Source organism: Chiloscyllium punctatum, chromosome 5 (genome assembly GCF_047496795.1).
Source record: "Chiloscyllium punctatum isolate Juve2018m chromosome 5, sChiPun1.3, whole genome shotgun sequence".
In the NCBI taxonomy this organism is placed as follows: Eukaryota; Metazoa; Chordata; class Chondrichthyes; order Orectolobiformes; family Hemiscylliidae; genus Chiloscyllium; species Chiloscyllium punctatum.
Genome location: NC_092743.1, coordinates 114,791,067 through 114,811,160, shown reverse-complemented (window position 1 = coordinate 114,811,160; position 20,094 = coordinate 114,791,067). Strand labels below are relative to the sequence as shown.

General features: G+C 38.8%; 1 protein-coding gene across 1 annotated transcript in view; it reads left to right on the top strand.

Annotated features, from left to right (window-relative positions):
• Positions 1–20,094, top strand: part of fbxl2 (F-box and leucine-rich repeat protein 2) — a 180,947-nt gene that overhangs the window by 88,048 nt on the left and 72,805 nt on the right. Inside the window, exons 8-10 of the mRNA XM_072569603.1 lie at positions 240–308; positions 391–486; positions 15,174–15,300. Of these exons, the coding sequence (XP_072425704.1) occupies positions 240–308; positions 391–486; positions 15,174–15,300 (292 nt within the window). The remainder of the gene's footprint in view (positions 1–239; positions 309–390; positions 487–15,173; positions 15,301–20,094) is intronic.

Genomic DNA, 20,094 nt, shown 5'->3' with positions numbered 1-20,094 from the left:
AGAGCAGGTTCAACAGTCCATCCAGCCTCCTGATCCTATTTCTGAGGTTATGTTCATGGGTCTATCTATGTATTCAAAATCGATCTACCTGTACACTGAGAATAATAAGTACTTATTGTTGATCTGAAATCAATTGTGCTGTTCAACGAATTTCAGGATACCCACTTAAATAGAATTTGTGATCTTCATAATACTTTGTAATTAAATATTTTTGTTTTGCAACCTGTTTTTATCTTTAGGACCTTTGCACAGAACTGTAAGAATATTGAAGATTTAAATCTCAATGGTTGTACAAAAATTAATGACAGGTGAGTAAAATGGGTTTAAATTGGGCTGATGTGTTTTATTCACAAGTTAACAACAGTTTCTGTTTTATTTTTCTTTTGGCAGCACGTGCATCAGTCTTAGTAAATTCTGTACTAAACTGAAAAACTTGGATCTCACGTCGTGTGTATCGATTACAAATAATTCTTTGAAGGCTTTGAGGTAATTATGTTTGCCTTTCTTCTTTAACTATTCTTGTATTTTTTTAAGGACCACTGTTTTGTTTCATCAGTTTCATTTACATTTTAAATATTCATTTTGCTAGCAGGTCCAGGATATTAATTGTCTTTCAAGTATTGCTGAAATTATAAGCTTCAAGTTCTTGCCATTATAGTAATATGAATATTCAAATATCAGAAGCAGCTAATTATTGTACAAAGCTGTTTTGATTGTGTCTTTTTGCACTATCCTTTCATTCTATCTTTTTTTCTTTTTAATTTTATTTGCTTCCTATTCTGACTTACTCATAAGGCTTTGCTGAAGTGTTTTAATTTTTTAAAGCAAGGCTTTTAAATTTAGTTTCCAATTGGTGTTACCACCCACTTTAAAGATGGAGACAATGTTTTATTTCTGAAAGGGCAAAACTTCATTGGCTGGAGTCTGGCTTTAATTGTTCAGTAAGGATAAAGCAGCTCATTTGATTGGCACCTTATCCGCCACCTTCGATATTCATTGCCACTTTTCATCAGTAGAGGGGCAAATGGTGTGTACCCTCTGCAATATGCACTGCATCAACTCCCCTTCAACAGCACATTCCAAGCCTGCAACTTAAACCACCCAGAAGGACAGAGCAGGACATGGATGGGAGACCATCATTTTAAAGTTCTTCTCCAAACCACAGAGGAGTCTTGGGGATATATGGTCATTACTGCACTGCTGCTGGATCAAATTCCCAAAGCTGCCTTCCTAATAACACTATATGGGTGTAACTGCACCACATGCAATGCAGCAGTTCAAGATAGTGTCTAACCACAGCTACATAGTTAGGGATGGGTAATATCCACATTTTTTGCCTTCAACATCCACATTTTTTTGAAAGTGTGTTTATGTTGTGCAAAACTGCATGGAGTGAGACAAGTACTTGCTGTGATCAGAATTGTAACCCAGCGAGGGCTCAGCATAATCAGATGTACCATTCAACTACTTGCCACAGTGGGACCCACTTGAGGAATTATAGATATGGCAGGTCAGAACTGGTGGAGGAGAGCAACATTCTTGTAATGAAGAGCTGGATGGTCGTCCACTGCTCGAGCTAAGAGAGTAGCAGCACTGTTGAACTGTGACTTTATCCTTCATAGCCAAGATAGTTATTTACTGTTGGCAGGTTATACCTCAGTCAGGAGCTGTAGGACAGGCCTTTGGAAGCTTAAAATGGGCTGGGCTTGCTTCTTGGGCCTGAAATTTGAACGCTGCACTGCAGTGTGGCTTTCACGTGGATGAGCTAAAAGTAGACAGCAAGCAGAAAAATTTCTGCATTAGTAAAAGATACGTTTTTGTATTTAAACACAAATCAATGCCCGAGTCTTAAGTGTGGTGACTGGTCCTATTCAGTAAAAAGTGCTAACTTATTTTGGTTAGAGAGTTTGAAAATGCCAATAATTTGTAGTTGAAACAAAGCAGAAGGAGCTTGTTTGGTCTTTTTTTTCAGTCCTGGAACAATAAATTACTTTTTTTGCATCCTTTATGATCTCCGCTGACAGGTTTGAACATTTTATTTAATACTAACGAAGCTGATAAATGATGGCAGTATACTTTATTTTAATGTTTTTCCATATCTGCATAATTTTAAAACCATAATGAGCATATCTTTTACATAATTAAATGCTGGCATTTAAAGTGCCCATTAATCATCATTGTCCACAAGCTCCTCTTTCAGTGTTCGATAGTTGGCCTTTGATTTTGATGTGGTAAACAATTGTCTGCAGACTCATCAATTTTATGTTCCATCTAAATTAATGAAAAACTTTGACATCAACTATTAAATTTAGACTATTCTAATCATGTGGTTAACAATCTCTTGTAACAAAAACTGATTATAAAGCTTAGCTGATAAAGGTCTACTTCATCCTTTGATTATGTTATGCTAAAATATAAATGAGTATTAAAATTTAGATTCTTAACTCAATTATGGCCTGATAGCCAGTATACATTTAAAAATACTCTACTGCAAATCTATATTAATACTAGCTGGACTTGTTTATAGTTTACTTTATTGCTAGCAGCTTGCTGAATTTATGTGGCTATTATTAAGAAGTTCTTGACTTCCATAACACAGCTTCAGTTTTTATTTTCTGTGAATATAAATGCTATCTCCCAATCACATTTTTCATTGTCATCTTAAAGTTGTTTATCTTGACAGTTGATCAAAAGTTTTGGATGAGTTTTTTTTTGCTTTTGAGATGCATGCTGACTTTCAAGCACTGTTCAAAATGTCATTCAAACATTCTTATTTTGTAAGGAATGATTGTTAGTGCCAGCCATTTTGACGTCCAGGCACACTGCACAACAATTTGTCTACTTTTTAGTCATTCTGAGTCTGGCCGGACCACTAATGTTGTAGTAAAGTTATTCTCAAAAGACCATATCTGTAAGTTGACAAATATGCATAATGCTGCTCTTGTACACAGACCTATACATGAGATGTTTCAAACATCATCATAAAAGGAGCTGAGAAGGAAAGTACTGTGGATGCTGAAAAAAAGTCGGCAGGTCCATTCTGAGTGGTGACTTCATCACAATTGGTTAAGAAAGAAAGAGATAAATATCCTAGGGAAAGTTAATGGTTTTCCCCTTACCATTTGTTGAGAGACAACTTTATTTACCTAATGAACAGTTTAAAGAGGTGTCTACCCCATAATTATCTTTTAAAATGTGTAATAAATATACATTCTTCATTTGAGAGCCTAACAAAAAATAATTAGAATGGCAAGTGATGGATGCAGTAATTTGAAGTCTACCTTAACTAACATGAGGTAAAATGCCCCAAGTTTTGTGATAACGAGCAAAGGAACACATTCATGCCTGTGCGAGTAACTGCAGATCTTTGAGCAAAGAGTAGCTGAAATCAGACATCTGATCCAGTTTGGTGCTCTCTGCAAGAGATCTATGGCATCTGCAAACAATGCAAGCATAGCAAGGTTCTTCATCTAGTCATATTGTAGATTGATCACCAAGACACAGAACTAATTTTTTTTTTGCTCAGTTGGAGGATGTACCACTATGGCCCCAGTTTCACTAAACGGGGTCACCACCCTCTTTAGTCAATGTGCTGACTAGGAGAAAGTGAGGACTGCAGATGCTGGGGATCAGAACTTAAAAATGTGTTGCTGGAAAAGTGCAGCAGGTCAGGCAGCATCAAAGGAGAAGGCGAATCGACGTTTCGGGCATAAGCCCTTCAGGAGTGAGGAGGGTGTGCCAAGCAGGCTAAGATAAAAGGTAGGGAGGAGGGACTTGGGAGAGGGGGGTTGGGAATGCGATAGGTGGAAGGAGGTTAAGGTGAGGGGGTGGGGCCGGAGAGGTCGGGAAGAAGATTGCAGGTCAAGAAGGCGGTTCTGAGTCTGAGGGTTGGGACTGACAAAAGGTGGGGGGAGGGGAAATGAGGAAGCTGGAGAAATCTGTATTCATCCCTTGTGGTTGGAGGGTTCCTAGGCGGAAGATGAGTTGCTCTTCCTCCAGGCGTCGTGTTGCCATGGTCTGTCGATGGAGGAGGTCAAGGACCTGCATGTAGCCAATGTAGCCTCCTATACATTGGGAAGACAGGCCGCCTACTTGTGGAACGTTTCAGAGAACACCTCTGGGACACCCACACCAACCAACCCAACCGCCCCGTGTCTGAACACTTTAATTCCCCCTTCCACTCCGCCAAGGACATGCAGGTCCTTGGCCGCCTCCATCGCCAGACCACGGCAACATGACGCCTGGAGGAAGAGCGAATCATCTTCCGCCTCGGAACCCTCCAACCACAAGGGATGAATGCAGATTTCTCTAGCTTTCTCATTTCCCCTCCCCCACCTTTTCTCAGCACCGCCTTCTTGACCTGCAATCTTCTTCCTGACCTCTCCGCCCTATCACATTCCCAACTCCCCTCCCCCAAGTCCCTCCTCCCTACCTTTTGTCTTGGCCTGCTTGGCACACCCTCCTCATTCCTGAAGAAGGGCTTATGCCTGAAACGTCGATTCTCCTTTGATGCTGCCTGACCTGCTGCACTTTTCCAGCAACACATTTTTAAGCCAATGTGCTGACACCTACCAACTTGTTTTGGGATTTGGGAAAACCATGGTCTGGAGCATGGTAATGCTGCTACCATAAGGGTGATACTTGCAGATGGGAAGAGTGCCAGTAACTAAGGGCTACCTTTGGAAGCCTTTGAGGGGCTATCTTGTTGGCAGACAAAATGTCTACATAAATGGAAAGTAACACTTAGTTGGCTACTTCAAGGTATTCTTGACTAGCCACTAGGTGCTATACTATCACTTACTGTGCCATATTGCTAGCGATGAATGATGAGCTCCTCTTCAGTACGTCAGTTCTGCTGTATTGACTGACAGCTTGTTGCCACTGTCCTTGGAAATTTTGGGCTATAATGTCGAAGTGAAGAAAAGTTAGATTTAAATCATGTACAGGAAGTGAATAAAAACTGGAAAAGAAAGTTAGCTTAAAAGAGATAAATGAGTGTTAGAGGTGAGGAATTAATGATTTTCCAATCTCCAGTACTACTTAAAAAGATTTCCCTCGCTCACTGCATAAGTGTGCCACAATGTGGGCTCTAAGTCTTTCCAACTCTGTCTCCAGTCCATTTAACCTCAGTTTTCTCTCTCCTTGGTTTTGGCTCTTTGTCATCTGTAACAGTAGCTCCATTCCTCCTGCGTTTCCCAGAAATAGTCCTCACCCAATGGCATGCTTCTACAGCACCTCATTTACTAGGTCCATGATGGTCTTTGTGGCACACATTTCCCAGAGAATCCTTTTTCTGACTCCTTTAATAAACCCTATTAAATTGTATGGTTACCTCTGGCCAAATTGAAACATAATAGAATTGTATAATTCACAATCCTTGCTCTAAACCTGTATTCAGCTTTCTTTTTCTTTTCAGCAAGCTTCATGGAAATGTTCCTCCTCTGTCCCTTCCCCTCCTGCAACGTCTTTGTCCCTGGTGTCCCTATTTTAACATTCTTTTTGGGGTGTAATCTTGAAAATATTATTGAGTGTTTAGGAAAATGCCCAATTAGAATATTTCCAGAAGTAATATAAGCTTTCAATTTGTTAGTAATTGTTTTGGTTCTTTTTTGCAATTATTGTGTTTACTCTTTATTTAAAGTTGACAGTATATTGCAGTCTCCTGCTTGCCTTCGGGAATTGAGTTTGAACTGTAACTCTGGTAGGAGCATTACTGGTACTGAGATAATTTAAAGGAAGTTGTGTTTGAAGGGGAGACCACAAGTCAAATATGAATATTAATGTATTCAGCCGGGGAGAAAATCCAAAAATAAAAATGCCTGAGAATATCAGCTTTACATGGCATTACTTGGAAGCATTTAAAATGAAAAGCTGAAGTGAGGTTGAATAAAACTACTGTACATGCTGTCACCTAGTGTTCAGTTTTGGAATTTTTTTAAAAAAGGGTCAAACCAAAAACGTTCACTTAAATTTCTTATGCACGTTTTAATGCAGCAATGTCCCAAGAGGTACTGGTTAGAGTTGGAAGCAATGGTCAAGAGTATGGTCAATGTTTAGCTTCTAATACTCCTATAATGGTAGAAAAAATGATACCAATGCAGAAAAGCAGGAGTGCTCTCGGTGCATAAAATAAAGATCACTAAAAGCTTTGTAATACATAGCAATGGAAGGTGTGGTGGTAAAGAAATTGAGAAAACCTTGCTGGGTTTGAATGAGGCCTTAAATATTTGCAAGAGGGTAAGGATTTTGAATTCACTGCATTGAAGGGCTGAGTCAGCTTAATTGAGTCAGTTAAGTTTGGTGTAGACAAATTTAGTGAGCTAAGTTTGGCTGGAACTTGGCAAAGACGGCAATTATTGAAGAGGTATACCTGAAAGTAAAGCAGGTTGGAATTGCTGTCTTGAGGTGATAATAGTGATGGGTAGGATTGAACATGTGCTCGAGTTGATCAGGATCTTAAATCTGACTTGTTAAATTCAGACACAGGGGTATAAGCAAATTCTCGAACAAATGTGCTGCCCACAATGCACTGTTTTATGTTGGTGAGATTAAATGGAGACAGTCTGATCATTTTGCACTCCTGTCTATAGGAATGACTGACCTTTCAATTGCATGCCATTTCACTAAACCCCTTGCTCTCATGCTAGCATGACTGTCCATGGCCCTGCGTTCGTGTTCCAGTGGCGGTCAATGCAAGCTGAAGAAATGAGGTCTTATTTCTGCTTGAGCACTTTGCAACTACTCGGATTGAACATTGCATGTCACAACTTGAGTACAATCTCTGTGCCATTTATCTTAAATCCACCCCCCTCCCCCCAGTGTCTTGTTGGCTTTGGTCTCAGTGGAGTAGATCTGTTTCTTCCTTTTCACAGCTACTGTTTACATCTATTTCACATATCTTTCTTTCTTTTGGATTGGAATACTGCTAATGTGACACTCCCTTTGAAAAGGGGTGAGAGGCAAAAAGTGGGTTGCCATAGGCCAATTAGCCTATATTGTTGAGGAGGCAATAGCAGAACATATGGAAAGTCATAATCTATTCAAGCAGGATCGGCATGGTTTCATGAAAGGGAACTTGTGTCTGATAAATTCATTAGAGTGTTTTGAGGAAGTCTCAGCCATAATGGATAGAGGAGAACCAGCAAATGCGAACCTCCAAGGTCGACAAGGTACTTCTCAAAGGCTAAGTCATGAGATAAGAGCCATGGTGTTGGAGGTAGTATATTGGCATGGAGGAATAATTGGCTCATGGGCAGGAAACAGAATGGAAAAATGGGTTATTTTTCAGAGTGGTGACCTGTGACCAGTGGGGATCAGTGCTGGGACTGCAACTGTTTACAACATGTGTATGTGTGTGTGTGTCAAAACATGAACTCTGGACTGAAGAAACTCCTTTTCGTCTCTGATTGAAAAGGTGAGTCCTACTCTGATGCTGTGCCCTGAGTCTTAGTTTCTCCTCCTAGTGGCAGCGTCATTTCCACATCCACCCTATCCAGGCCTCTTAATATTCCATGAGTTTCATTTGCGATCTCCCCTTCACCCTTCTAAACTCCATAGAGTATAGATCTAGAGTCTTCATGTGACAAGCCCTTCACCTGTAGAATCATTTTTGTAAACCTCCTCTGGATCCCCTCCAATGCCAGCACATCCTTTCTTGGATATGGGTACTGAAAACTGCTCGCAATATTTCAAATATAATCTGACCAGATCCATGTACAGTCTCAGCATTACATTTCTGTTTTTGGGATATCTGGTTGGCATGGATGAATTGGACCAAAGGGCCTGTTTCTGTGCTGTACATCTCTATGACTCTAAGTCATTTTACTAACTCTTCTAACCCTACTTTGTAAAGAGCACTGAAGTTAGCTTTCTAAGGTTTACTTTGCAATACTTCTTCTCCAACTGGAAACATTTTTAGTTGTCGAATGTTTGTTTGCTTATTGTTCAGTTTTGTTGGAAACCTTCAAAAGTTCACGTTAGCCTACATGCCCTTGTGAGCCCTTCCAGAAGGATAGGCATGTATTCCATATACTTAAGTACTCTTCTTTTTGGTTTTAGAATTTCTCCCTAATCAATTTTAATGGACTTTTAATCTCATGATCACAAATCAGTTCAAATAAACTTGTCTATGCTGACCAGATATCCTAGCCTAATCTAGTTCCATTTGCCAGCACTTGGCTCATTACTTAATAAAGAGTATTAAGTAATCTTAGGAGATACACAATTAATACTACATTAGCTCGGCATGATCAGAATGTAGGAGTGTCAGTGTCGATACAACAGCATCATTCTTGTTCAAACACAGAAAAACATACTCTGGTAGAAACACTGATTCAATACATGCTGGAAAACAACTTCATTGAACCCAGTCAAAGCAGTTGGAGCTCACTTAGTATTAGTTCCTAAGCCTGATGAATCCATTAGATTGTGTGTAGATTACTGAAAGATAAATTACTGAAGGTCCTGCCCCATTTCAGGTATCGATGGGACAGACCATGTTTCATTTCTTTGAGTTACCTGTTCAAAAGGTGCTAACAGCAAAACCCAGTAGTTTGGTGAAGGCCAGAGCTGACAGTAGAGTTGCAGCAGAGGAAGATAATGGCTGCATCTCAATTTTTAAAAATAAAAACTATGATTTGGAGGTTTGAAGTCATATATTCCTTTTGGTGTGTTCAAGGTTTAGGTGAGCAAACTCCCATGTACTCATGTCTCTACTTAACACTAACCATGCACAGATGTCTGCTTCATAGCATAAAAATACAACCACATAGAACCAAATACAATATTGCTAACAGGGGACGACTTGAAGTTTTTCATCTTCAACTTATCATTACAAGACAAAAGGGCTTAACCTTTAGCTTTTTAGTAATGTTTTGGTGGGTTTAACCTGGGAGTCACCATGCCTGAGGGAACAGACAAGGTCAAGAAGCCAGAACTGTCATAATGATCTCAGCCAGTATAGGAAATGAGCCTGTGTTATTGGTGTCACTCTGCTTTGCGAGCCAGTCATCCAGCCAACTAAACTAACTGATTCACACTAGCATGTATACACACAGATTTCAGATTCACACTTAATTGGTTATGAAGCATGTTATGACAGCCTGAGGTTGTGAAAAGGTGTTAAAGATCTGAACATCTTTGTGATTACAATGAGATTGCTGCATTTAGGACAATTGACAGAAGAACAGTACGTCAATTTACGAAATTACTCAATGCGAAAGTACCTTCAGATTCAAAATGGTTCGGCAAAAGAAATATTTGAATAGCTCTGCCTGTTTTAATTCTTGAACAGCCACAAACATACATGACGCCAAGCCTTCCCTGTTAACTTTGTAAACTTGTTACTCCCTTTTTCCTTTGTTCTCTCTTAATCAGATATGCATTTAACTTTCAATTGTCTTTTGTATACCTGATTTGACATTGAATTCACCCCTTTGGTTTGCCATCACTTAGTTATCCACCGTTTGTTGCTCAGTTTTTAATGTCATTGAGTTTCTGTTTGCCCCATTATTCACCAAAGCTCTGTTGCCCTCTGTGTATCATTATTAGCTTGCACTTTATGCAGGTTCATGGGCAGAAATTTTAAAAGCTGCGTATATGATCAAGTCTACTTAATGGATCTTTGCACAAGTTTGTTCAGTTATATCATGATTTAAAGGAATAACCTCCTTATGTGCTTTTCTCCGTTAGTACGGATGGCTCTGCAAAGTGAGAATGATGGAGCGTTGCTTCGAAAGCTAGTGCTTCCAATTCAACCTATTGGATTATAACGTTGTGTTGTGATTTTTAACTTTGTACACCCCAGTCCAACACCGGCATCTCCAAATAAACCTGTTAGTCTATACCTGGTCGGCAAAAGTGAGGACTGCAGATGCTGGAAATCAGAGTGTAAATTAGAATGGTACCAGAAAAGCATAGCAGGTCCGGCAGCATCTAAGGGGCAGGAAAATCGTGCTTTTGCCCGAAACGTCAATTTTCCTGCTCCTCTGATGCTGCCTGACCTGCTGTGTGTTTCCAGCACCACTCTAATCTACAGACTATACCTGGTGTTGTGTGATTGACTTTGTTTGTTTGTTTAAAACTCAGGCTATAAAATATATTGCAATTATGTTTGTAATTCCACATGCTTGGTTTACAAAAGTAATGTTTTACTGCATATAAAGTGTAGTCTATGCACAGTATATGTACTATATGCTATTAAGGCTGTCACAGTCAGGTAGAAACTAAGTTCTTTCAGCAACGCAGTGGAATAGGTAAAGCTAGTAGAAGAAATTGCACTGCCAAGAAGGCAGCGGAGAATTTTTCATAGGGAGGAAGGTAACTTATGGAGGACATTAACAGGACATGGTGAAAGAAGTGAGAAACTGTTCAAGTTTGTTGAATTAAGGCTGGGAGGGAGTCAGCTGTTATCACTGTATAAATGTAAAACTTCCCGAGCCTTTGTTTTTTTTCCCTTTCCCTGTGGCCTTGGCATGGAATCCTGTGAATGAAATGCAACAGTTACCTATCATGTGACTAGTGTTGGCTGATGAGATAAGAATGTTCAGATTGCTACATAATTACTAAAAGTCAGTAGATTGGTTAGTCTTTATACATTAGGGAACTTTGGTTTTGTTATATTGAGCTCTAAGGCTTTTGTGACATTAAGTGCAGTTAACTCATCCATTGCTTAGGAGCAGGAACAGACTCTTTAAATCTGTGCTTGAACCCTCCATTTAACAAAATCTTGACAGTTCTGTGACATAACTCTATGTACCCATCTTTACTTCCATTTTGTTTAATTACCACAAAATATAGACTAGAACAGCATAGGAACAGACCCTTCAGCCCACCATGTCTGTTTGCTGAATAAAATAATATACAAATCATCTCAATTTTAATTTTATCAATTGATGTAGCATGAACTGCTATTTGCATTGCTTGCATGTGAAGTGTTTCCTAATTCCATTCTGAAAAGACCAGGTTCTGATTTTTAGTTTTCACCTCTGTCATCCTAAAATTGTTTCTATCTTGGTAATTGCTTCCATTTAATATATTGAAAATTTTGAACAAATCACACTGATGTTTTAAATTGTAGGGTGTATAACTCCAGTGTGTATAATTGTTCTTGAACTGGATTTCAAGTGCTGAATTATCATTCTGGTGAATTTATGCTTTGTTCCCTTCAAGGCCAGTATATACTTAGTAAAGTGTTGTTCTCATGCCTGTTCACTGCTGTCTAACCAGGGTTTTGTATAGCTAAAGTGCTACTTCCACCTCCTATACTAACATGTCAACATTCCGTTAATAATTTTTATTAATTTCTGTCGATACTAACACTGAAAACAATTTACCATAGTTTTCCCTATTTACTTGATACATCTCTTAGATTGGCGGATTTTTGTGTTACTGGCAAACTTGGATTTTTGACTTTTTCCTTGATCATCCACAGTGTTTATAAAGATAGTGAGTAGTTGAGGCCCCAACAAAAGTATTTGCAGAATGCCATCAGTCACATCCTGGCAATTAAAATATCTGTCCATTATCCCTCCTGTCAGTCTCCTGCTACTCGGCCAGTTTCCTAGCCAGGTCAATAACTTCAATTCCATGAGCTTTAACTTTAGCTAACGTTCTGTTTTGAGGCACTAAACTAAATGCCTACTGGCAGTCCATAACGTTAATAAATATTCTTCTCTGCTACTACTATAATCAACTCTTCAAAAAAAATCAGACCAATTCTCCAAGCATGATTTTTTTTAATGCATTTCGATGTTGGCCTTTTCTGATTATCTGCAAATTTTTAAGATGTTCAATTGCCCATTCTTATTGACTCTTTCCAACAACTTCAGGTGGCCAAGAATAAGGGCCTTTATATTTAAGGTGGTCAGTAACCATTCCAATGTGGTGTTATTTGGGAAGTGGCTCAGGTATGAGACTTATTGTCACATAACATGGTCAAGACAAATTGGCACAGAAAATTTTAAGGGAAAGTAATATAATAAATTAAGGGGAGACAGCCCATTTGGGGCATAACACCTGTATTGATAAACTGAATTAAATACATCTCAATGTTGCTCTTTTATCTACACTGTTACGTGGATGGGAGAAATGGTAGAATAGTTCCCCTTTGCTGCTTGACTGTTTTTACAAATAAAGTTGTGTTTTAACACCAATTGCTGTGACCGTTAATATCAAGTTTTCTCATGAGTTTAAAAGAATATATCGTTATTACTTAATACCTGAAATGCATTTACAACCACATACACTCAAGAATGGAAAAGTGCACTTGGGTCTTAAACATCCAAAATATTTTACTGTCGTGCTTGCTTCTCCCGATTTGAAGTCTTGTAACTTGTAGGCTAGTGATTTTTTTTTTGAAGCACTTAATCAAATAGTGATTGGGGGTGTGGGGAAACAAATTCACTGTGATTTGGCGGTTGTAATCGTATGTTTCTCTTGCTTCACTCCTGCTAAGATATATTCAAATTCCCATGGTGAAAAGTTGATTTAGTTAAGTAGATAGGTGAAGGCTAACCTGACTTCTCTGCTAGCTAGTAGATCTTTTGCCAGTCTGGAGTTTTCTCTCTCTCTCTCTCTCTCTCCTTTCCCTCCTGCAAGTTATGATTTATTAAATGCCTCTTATCAGAAAACTAGTTTTCCATGTGATGAAGTTATCTGTTTTTAAAAGTTCTTACAAATTTTGTGAGATCTGACCATTGTCAAACGATGGAGTCAGCTTTCACCCTTTCAAGATCATTGTGATAGATATGGTTCTGTTACACTGGGCTGCAGTGAAGTAGACAAGTCTGTGGGCAATACTGCAAACCAGATTGTTTAATTATTTGGATAAGGGCAGCCATAAACCACAGAAAAGGTTTATTGCATTTTAAGGTCTTCTCGGTGAAATCTCAAAGTTTGTCCACACTCCTGTGTCTTGTCAGATTTGAAGGCCTTGTGTAATTCCATGTGTACTGACAGGGAAGAAAAGATCTCCTGATTTCTGAACTCCATTTTGTGTTAATATAATGTTCATTTTGAATTTATTCTCAAACTCCATGAATCTATATTGTTTGAAAATGACCACGTTGTTCTACATGCCATCTAACTTTGTACTATCAGCACAAATGGGGCTTTCTATCCCATAATTAAGTCAGTAATTGTAAGTTCTACAGAATCATAAATTGAATTTTGATAGTGATTGCTGTGAATGGAATTGATTTCATACTTAAATCATGCATATCAAATTGCTTCTAACCTGGGCAAGGGAGAATTGCTCCACCCCCTTTTTATACTAATCATACAAGTATATCTGACATCTTTTATCTTTTATTTATATCAGTAATTAAGTCTTTTTTTGTGAATTAGTACTGGAGTTTGAACTCCTCCCTCTTTTAACCTTGTTCAAAAGATAAAACCATTGTAAAATATCATAGTATCTCAACTTTGCCAAATTCTGCTGTTGCCTAGCTCAATGAGAACTGACTAAGATTCTTCCTTTCAGATTCTTCCCTATCCTCACTCACTCTGATCTTCTATACCTAGAAAAATCACCATACCTTCTAGACTTGGCACATTGGCTTCTTCCTTGTCTTACAATACATTTTTGGCACCAGCTTCCACAGCCACTGTGATCCTAATCTATGGAACCCTTTCTTCAGTATACCTGCTCTATAAGCCGTATAAATACTGTTGCTATAGGAGCAGGTCAGAGGCTAGGAATCTGGCAGCCAGTAGCTCACCACCTGACTAAACAAAGCCTGTCCACCATCTATAAAGTACAATTCAGGAATGTGTTAGAATACACTGCACTGGCCTGATGACTGCAGCTCCAATGAAACTCTAGCTTGACACCATCCAGGACAAAGCAGCCTTTTTGACTGGCACAACTTCCATAGACAATCATTCCCTTGACCACCAAGACTCAGCAGCACAGTATACTAGCTTTAAGATCAGCTGCAGAAATTCACCAAGGCTCCTTACAGTCCCTTCCAAACGTATGATGGTTACTATTTAGAAGGCCAAGGGCAATAGGTACAAGGAACACCACCACTTAAAATTTCCCCTCCAAGCCACTCACTATCCTGAATTAGAAAGCGAACATTTTTCCTTCAGTATCACTGGACCAAAATCCTGGAATTCTCCCTAATACTATTGTAGGCCTTCATACAACAAAATGACTGCAGCAGTTCAAGAAGGCAGCCTACCACCACCTTTTCAAGGGTAACTAGGATTGGCAATAACTGTTGGCCTAGTCATTGATGCTTCCAATCTGTGCACGAATAAAAATAAAGCATTTTAAGATTTCAAAATCATCTTGGACCATCTGTTCTGTTATTTTTCTTTGCTCACTGTCCTGAAATAATCCTTGTCCATGTCTGCGCATGAGGTCTGCTATAGAATTACTGCTTGTTATGTTGAGAAGAAAATGAACATAATAACTTGGCTTATTTTAAGTTTTCTGCTCCTTTGTTTGGTCGCGCTAAGTCTCTTGTGCTCTTAATCACTTATCACCAGCGTTAAGAATAAATTTTCCTCATTATATCTGTAATTCTAAACTGGGTGGATAATTAAAATTAAATCAATGAGATTCTGACCATGAAAATATACTAATTTCTACAGTAAAGCGTGTTGGCTTTGGGGGAGTGAGTGGTATGGAAATTTTGTCCCAGTTAGCATGTCAAACTCAGTAAACTAATTATTAAGTAATTGTACCACCTTCTGAGTTTTGAACGCCTTAGATTTCAACCTTACATTTCCATTCACAAATTTGTTTTCTTTATTCTCTGGAACAACTAAATTTAGTGTAACCCCAGTCTATCAAGTAACTTTGATCATCATGAGTGGTTACCTGTAAAATATGTAAGGAGACCATAACACATTCAATTGTCCAAAAAAAAATGAATGCTGGAAATACTCATCAGGTCAGACATTTGTAGAAAGAGAAGAAATGAATTGTCATTTCAGGTTGATGACTTGTTTCAGAACTTATTCAAAGCTATCAAACTAAAAATGCAAATACTTAAAGAAATACAGTAAGTGGGGTGGTATCCCATTACTTAGTAAGATGTTAGACTGTTCAAAGTCTGATTCAAAGTCTTTTTTCCTAATTTGGTGAAGTTAGGGACTTCTATTGACTTTTTAAATTTATGAATTAAATTATACCTTTACTGAACTGCATTTTCTTTGCCTTTCAGTGAGGGTAATCGAAACCTTGAACATTTAAACATTTCCTGGTGTGACCAGGTGACGAAGGATGGGATAGAGGCTCTAGTGGGAGGATGTAGTGGTCTGAAGGCCATGTTTTTGAGAGGGTGCACACAGGTTGGTAATTTTTATTTACCAATTTTGGAAGTAAATCACTTTCTTACTCATTCAACTTGCAAATAAAAGTGAATATACCGAAATTGAGTGAGAAGTCATGATGAAGGAGCTGTTAATTTTAAGAATCTGGGCTAACAAGAGTCCAGAATCGTCACAAACTTCCTCCATTCTTGGTATCACTTTCTTTTTTTTTTGCATCTGTGCCTTTTCTCCTGGAAGTTTGTCACTTGAATTCATGTTAATTTGTACTTCCAGATTGTTTTTGTTCACAAAGTTTGGTGACAAGTCTGTGTGTGATGGACTTGGGCAGTTTTTTAAAAAAAGTGTAAGCTTCTGGTTTGCATTTTCTTGTTTCCATCTTCTAAGTTGATTCAGTGAATTCAATGTCAACTCTGGTCAGTACTCTCATACGGTTTTCACATTGTTTTATACCCTACCCTGGAAAAATACCTTTTCCAGGTTTGAATCTGACCATTCCGGGATAGTCAATCATGCAAGAACAAAATTGTTCAAACTATCCGACGTTTCCTGAGGGGAGGAGCAATCATGCAAGCTTCTCTACTTTAATCCCATAGAATTCAACATAATCTCAGTGTCCAACATAGTTCAGACATCATAGATGATGTATTTCTTCATGGATTGCCCACTAAAGTACGCTGTAAAAATGGATAACCTCACTGAATTTAGAACATAGATGAATATTGTATTAGTGCCAGTTAAGTTAAAAAGAAGTTGGATGTAGAAATCATATGTGAGTTGTCACTGGAAATTGTTCTTGATGGCTGGCAATGATGACCATGTCCAATTTCCTTCCATTTGTAGGAAGATCTTTATGCTATCTCTGACCACAAAGTGCAGCCTCTCGTTATAGGCTTCACACAGTCTGAAGATATGGAAGCTGACTAATGGTACAAGTTGTGGTTGAAAAAAATCATGTCTAACCCACTAAGCAAGATGTGATTATTGCCTAATGCTATTGGAATCATTGGAATCAGTTACTTAAAGTGAACCTATTGGAGATAAAGCTTTTTTCTGATAGCTCTACAACATATCAATTGGGACTACTGAATTCAAATGACACACACTCTTGGCTGAGAATTCTTGTAATATTATTATTTCTGGCATAAATGTTGATAGTCAGAATATATGGGAAAATTACAGTCAACTTATTTTGGTTCACTACTGTCTATTCTATATAGCATAAAATGAATTTAAACACCATTTGCATCCCAGATGAATAATTCTCCTTTTATGAATTAAATTTTCTGAGGATGTTAGGAAGTTACCACCTGTGATGATTAGAGCATATATAACTGTGGACAGATAAATCACAAAAAATGATAGATAATGAACAAAACATTGTCGTATACTGAGCTGTTAGGCTAAGAATGTTCTTGTGTAGTTTACCCAATGAGTTTAGCAACAACTTGCATAGCTCCCTTGATGCCATTAAGGAGTTTCACAGGTATTTCAAAATACAGATAATGGAAGTAAATAATAGGTCGGATGACCAAAAACTTGGTCACAAAGGTAGGTTTATGAATTATCTTACAGGAAAAAAGTGAGTTAGTCACAGAAGTTGACGAGGGATTCCAGAGTTGAGGATTATGCAACTGAAGAGTGGGCAAGAGGCAACTAAGTTGTAAAACTGATTTATTTAACGTATCAGAGCCATATCTGTATATGAATTCCAAGAATTTGGTTTTATTTGTGTATATAGGTAAGGTTTGACTCTCTGTGTGCTGGTCAAGTTACAAAATAGATTCTAATGGAACAAGTGTAATGAAAATTATGCAACTAGGTATCAGTCTCTGAAGAAAGGAAATATTCACTCTGATATGGTCATGACTGGTAAGACTGACATTTACTGCGCATTCCTACCTGCTCTTGAGAGGCTGATGGACAACCACCTGGATCCCTTCAGCCACGTGATGAAGGTACTGCTTCAGAGCTGTAGGGTAGGGTGTATCAGGATTTTGGCCCAGGATGATGAAGGAACTGTATTATACCAAAATCAGAAAGGTGCCTAACTTTTTATATACATAAAAAACAGGTTACTTTGCTGCTGTAATTATGGATGTTGAGGGTTGCCAAAAAAAATGCATGCACCCACAGTGAGCTGATGGTGAAATGAAAAGGAGTTCTTTGTCCTGAGTAGTGTTGGGCTTCTTGAATGTTGCAGCTGTCCCATTGCTAGTAAACAATAATTTCATTGCATTTCTGCTTTGTGCCTTGTCGGTACTAGAGAAGGTGAGTCTCCTATCACAAAATACTCAGTTTCCATCCTACTCTGGAAGTTTCCACTTGTGGAGATGGATATTACGTGTTTCTTATGAGCCCATCCATGATTGCATGCTTCACTATCTGAAGAAATGCAAATTTGAACACTGCAAACATGAGCATGCTGTCCATTTCTGATTTTATAATAGAGAGCAGGTTATTGGTGAAATAATTGTTGTGTCCAAGACATTACTCTGAGAATCTGTTGCTGAAATGATGGGCTTCAAGCAATGACAATTACCTTCTTTTGTGCCAGTTCTGACTCCAAACTGCTGAAGAATACTCCTCCTAATCCCATTTATTTCTGTTATTCCAGCTCCTTGATGCCATAGTTGGTGAAATGCTGCTTTAAACTGAATACAGTAACTGGCATACATTGAAACAGGAGTAAGTCATTTAGCTCCTCATAAGGCTTTACTGCTCTTATAATTCCAGCCATAATGACAGGATTTTAAGCTAACTTGCCTACCAATAAACATTTTTAAAAAATATGCATAGGTTTATTAAACAAAAAAATCTCAATTGAACGGAATTAAACACTGGACAAGAAAAATTGGAAAGGTTTACCTTTTATTTTATTCCTGGAATATCCTTTCAGGCACTCAAGTCTCTTCAAAAATCATCCATATTTTATGCTAAAATTTGATAAGTAGTATAACTGTAATTTATTTCCTTTTGACAAATTGCTGAACGTGCTGTAAATGCTGTTTTGTTACCTGATACTCTGAAAACAATTGCTAACTCAGCTCACTTGAAGTTAAGTCTTATACGATGTCGGACCGTCTGACACACGTGTCAGTCAACCCACTGTGGCCGAACACTCCAATTTCCCCTCCCACTCTACCAAGGATATGCAAGCCCGGGGCCGCCAACTCCGCCAAATTCTAGCCACCTAATGCCTGGAGGAAGAACACCCTTATCTTCTGCCTTGGGTCCCTCCAGCCATACGGGATCAATGTAGATTTCATCATTTTCCAGATTTCCCGCCTCCTCTCACCTTATCCCAGATTCAACCCTCTAACTAACTTGGTACCGCCATCTTGAACTGTCATACCTGTCCATCTTCCTTCCCACCTACCTGTTCCACCCTCCATTCCAATCTATCGCCATCACAACCCTCATCCACCTGCTGCCTTCCCAGCTGCCTCCCCACCACCAATACTCTTCCATTTTATCTCTCAGCCCCTTTGGTCTCCTCCCGCCCCACCCTCACATTCCCGATGCAGTGCTTCTGCTCAAAACGTTGACTCTCCTGCTCCTCAGATGCTGCCTGACCGACTGTGCTTTTCCAGCACTGCACTTTTTGACTCCGATCTCCAACATCTACATTCCTCACTTTGTTAATATTGTCTGATACCCCTACAACCTTCTGCTTTTGAAGCTTGCTTCTCCCTGCCTTCGAAGTCTCCCAGAACTTGTCTTGAGTCCTGACTCCATGCGATAGCTATTTGGATAAGTACTACTTCTGTTATAAGCCTGTTCACTCTGAATCTGTTTCTGTTTCTGGTCCTGTTCTGTCTTTCTGGGTATTGCCAAACTCGAGTCCGCAACCTTCTTAGCAGTTTTCTCCCAGTTTGTTTCTTGGTCTTTGAGCTAAAATCACAGGACTTCTTGGAAAATGCTATTTGAAACTTGTGGCAATGCTGCTCCTTTAACAAGGTTATGCTGTTCTTGGATTTTTTTCAGAGCAGTCATAAATGCAGCAAATCTGAAAAGTCTAGGTTTGAACAGTTTTAGAACCAATTTGATTGTAGCTAACGGATACTGCCTCAGACAAAAGGCTGTCAAGTTTAAAAACTGTCAAGTGTACACTGAAAGGGTAATGGCCAGTTCTCCCAGCTCAGCTCTTCTCTGGTTTTAGAAGCCTGGATGTTCATTGAAAGCAGTCAGTCAGTTTTGAGGCAGCTGATCCACAAAACAGCTATATGGAAGATGATGTTCCATGCTGAATCTCTCTGCCATCTTTCTCTGTTCTGTAAGACCCTGTGTTTGATTTTACCTATGTTGTCAAGGGGTATTCATGGGGATTGTTGCAGGTATTTTGAACAGCATCATTAATTTGGGATAATCTATTGAATTTTCAGATAGGTTAAGTTATTCTGTATTCTGTTCTCTTTTGTGTATCATTAGTTAATCTCGTAAATAAATTCTATTTTGTTTAAAACCAAGTGGTTTGACCAACTGCATCCCTCCTGCAAATGTGCCTTACACCTGCTTAAAACAACTAGCAAAGTTAGGTTCTGGGCTACTTAGTGTTTTGAGGGTGTGTGGCCTGGTCCATAACAGATTTGGGGCTTTTTAACAGGATTTGTTCTATAGTTTCAAATGGGAAGAGGGTTGCTGGACTTGAAGGCAGTGAGTGGCAGGTGTTGCTGTCTTTTTGTTCTGGGTGTTGATTTTGGTTGGTTTAAGCAGTGCTTGGGATAGCATTTCCTCTTTCAGTCACCAAGAGTTTTCTGGGGATAGAAGAAGTGACTTTGGAGATTTTGCATAAGGGGATTAAGGCCAAGATGC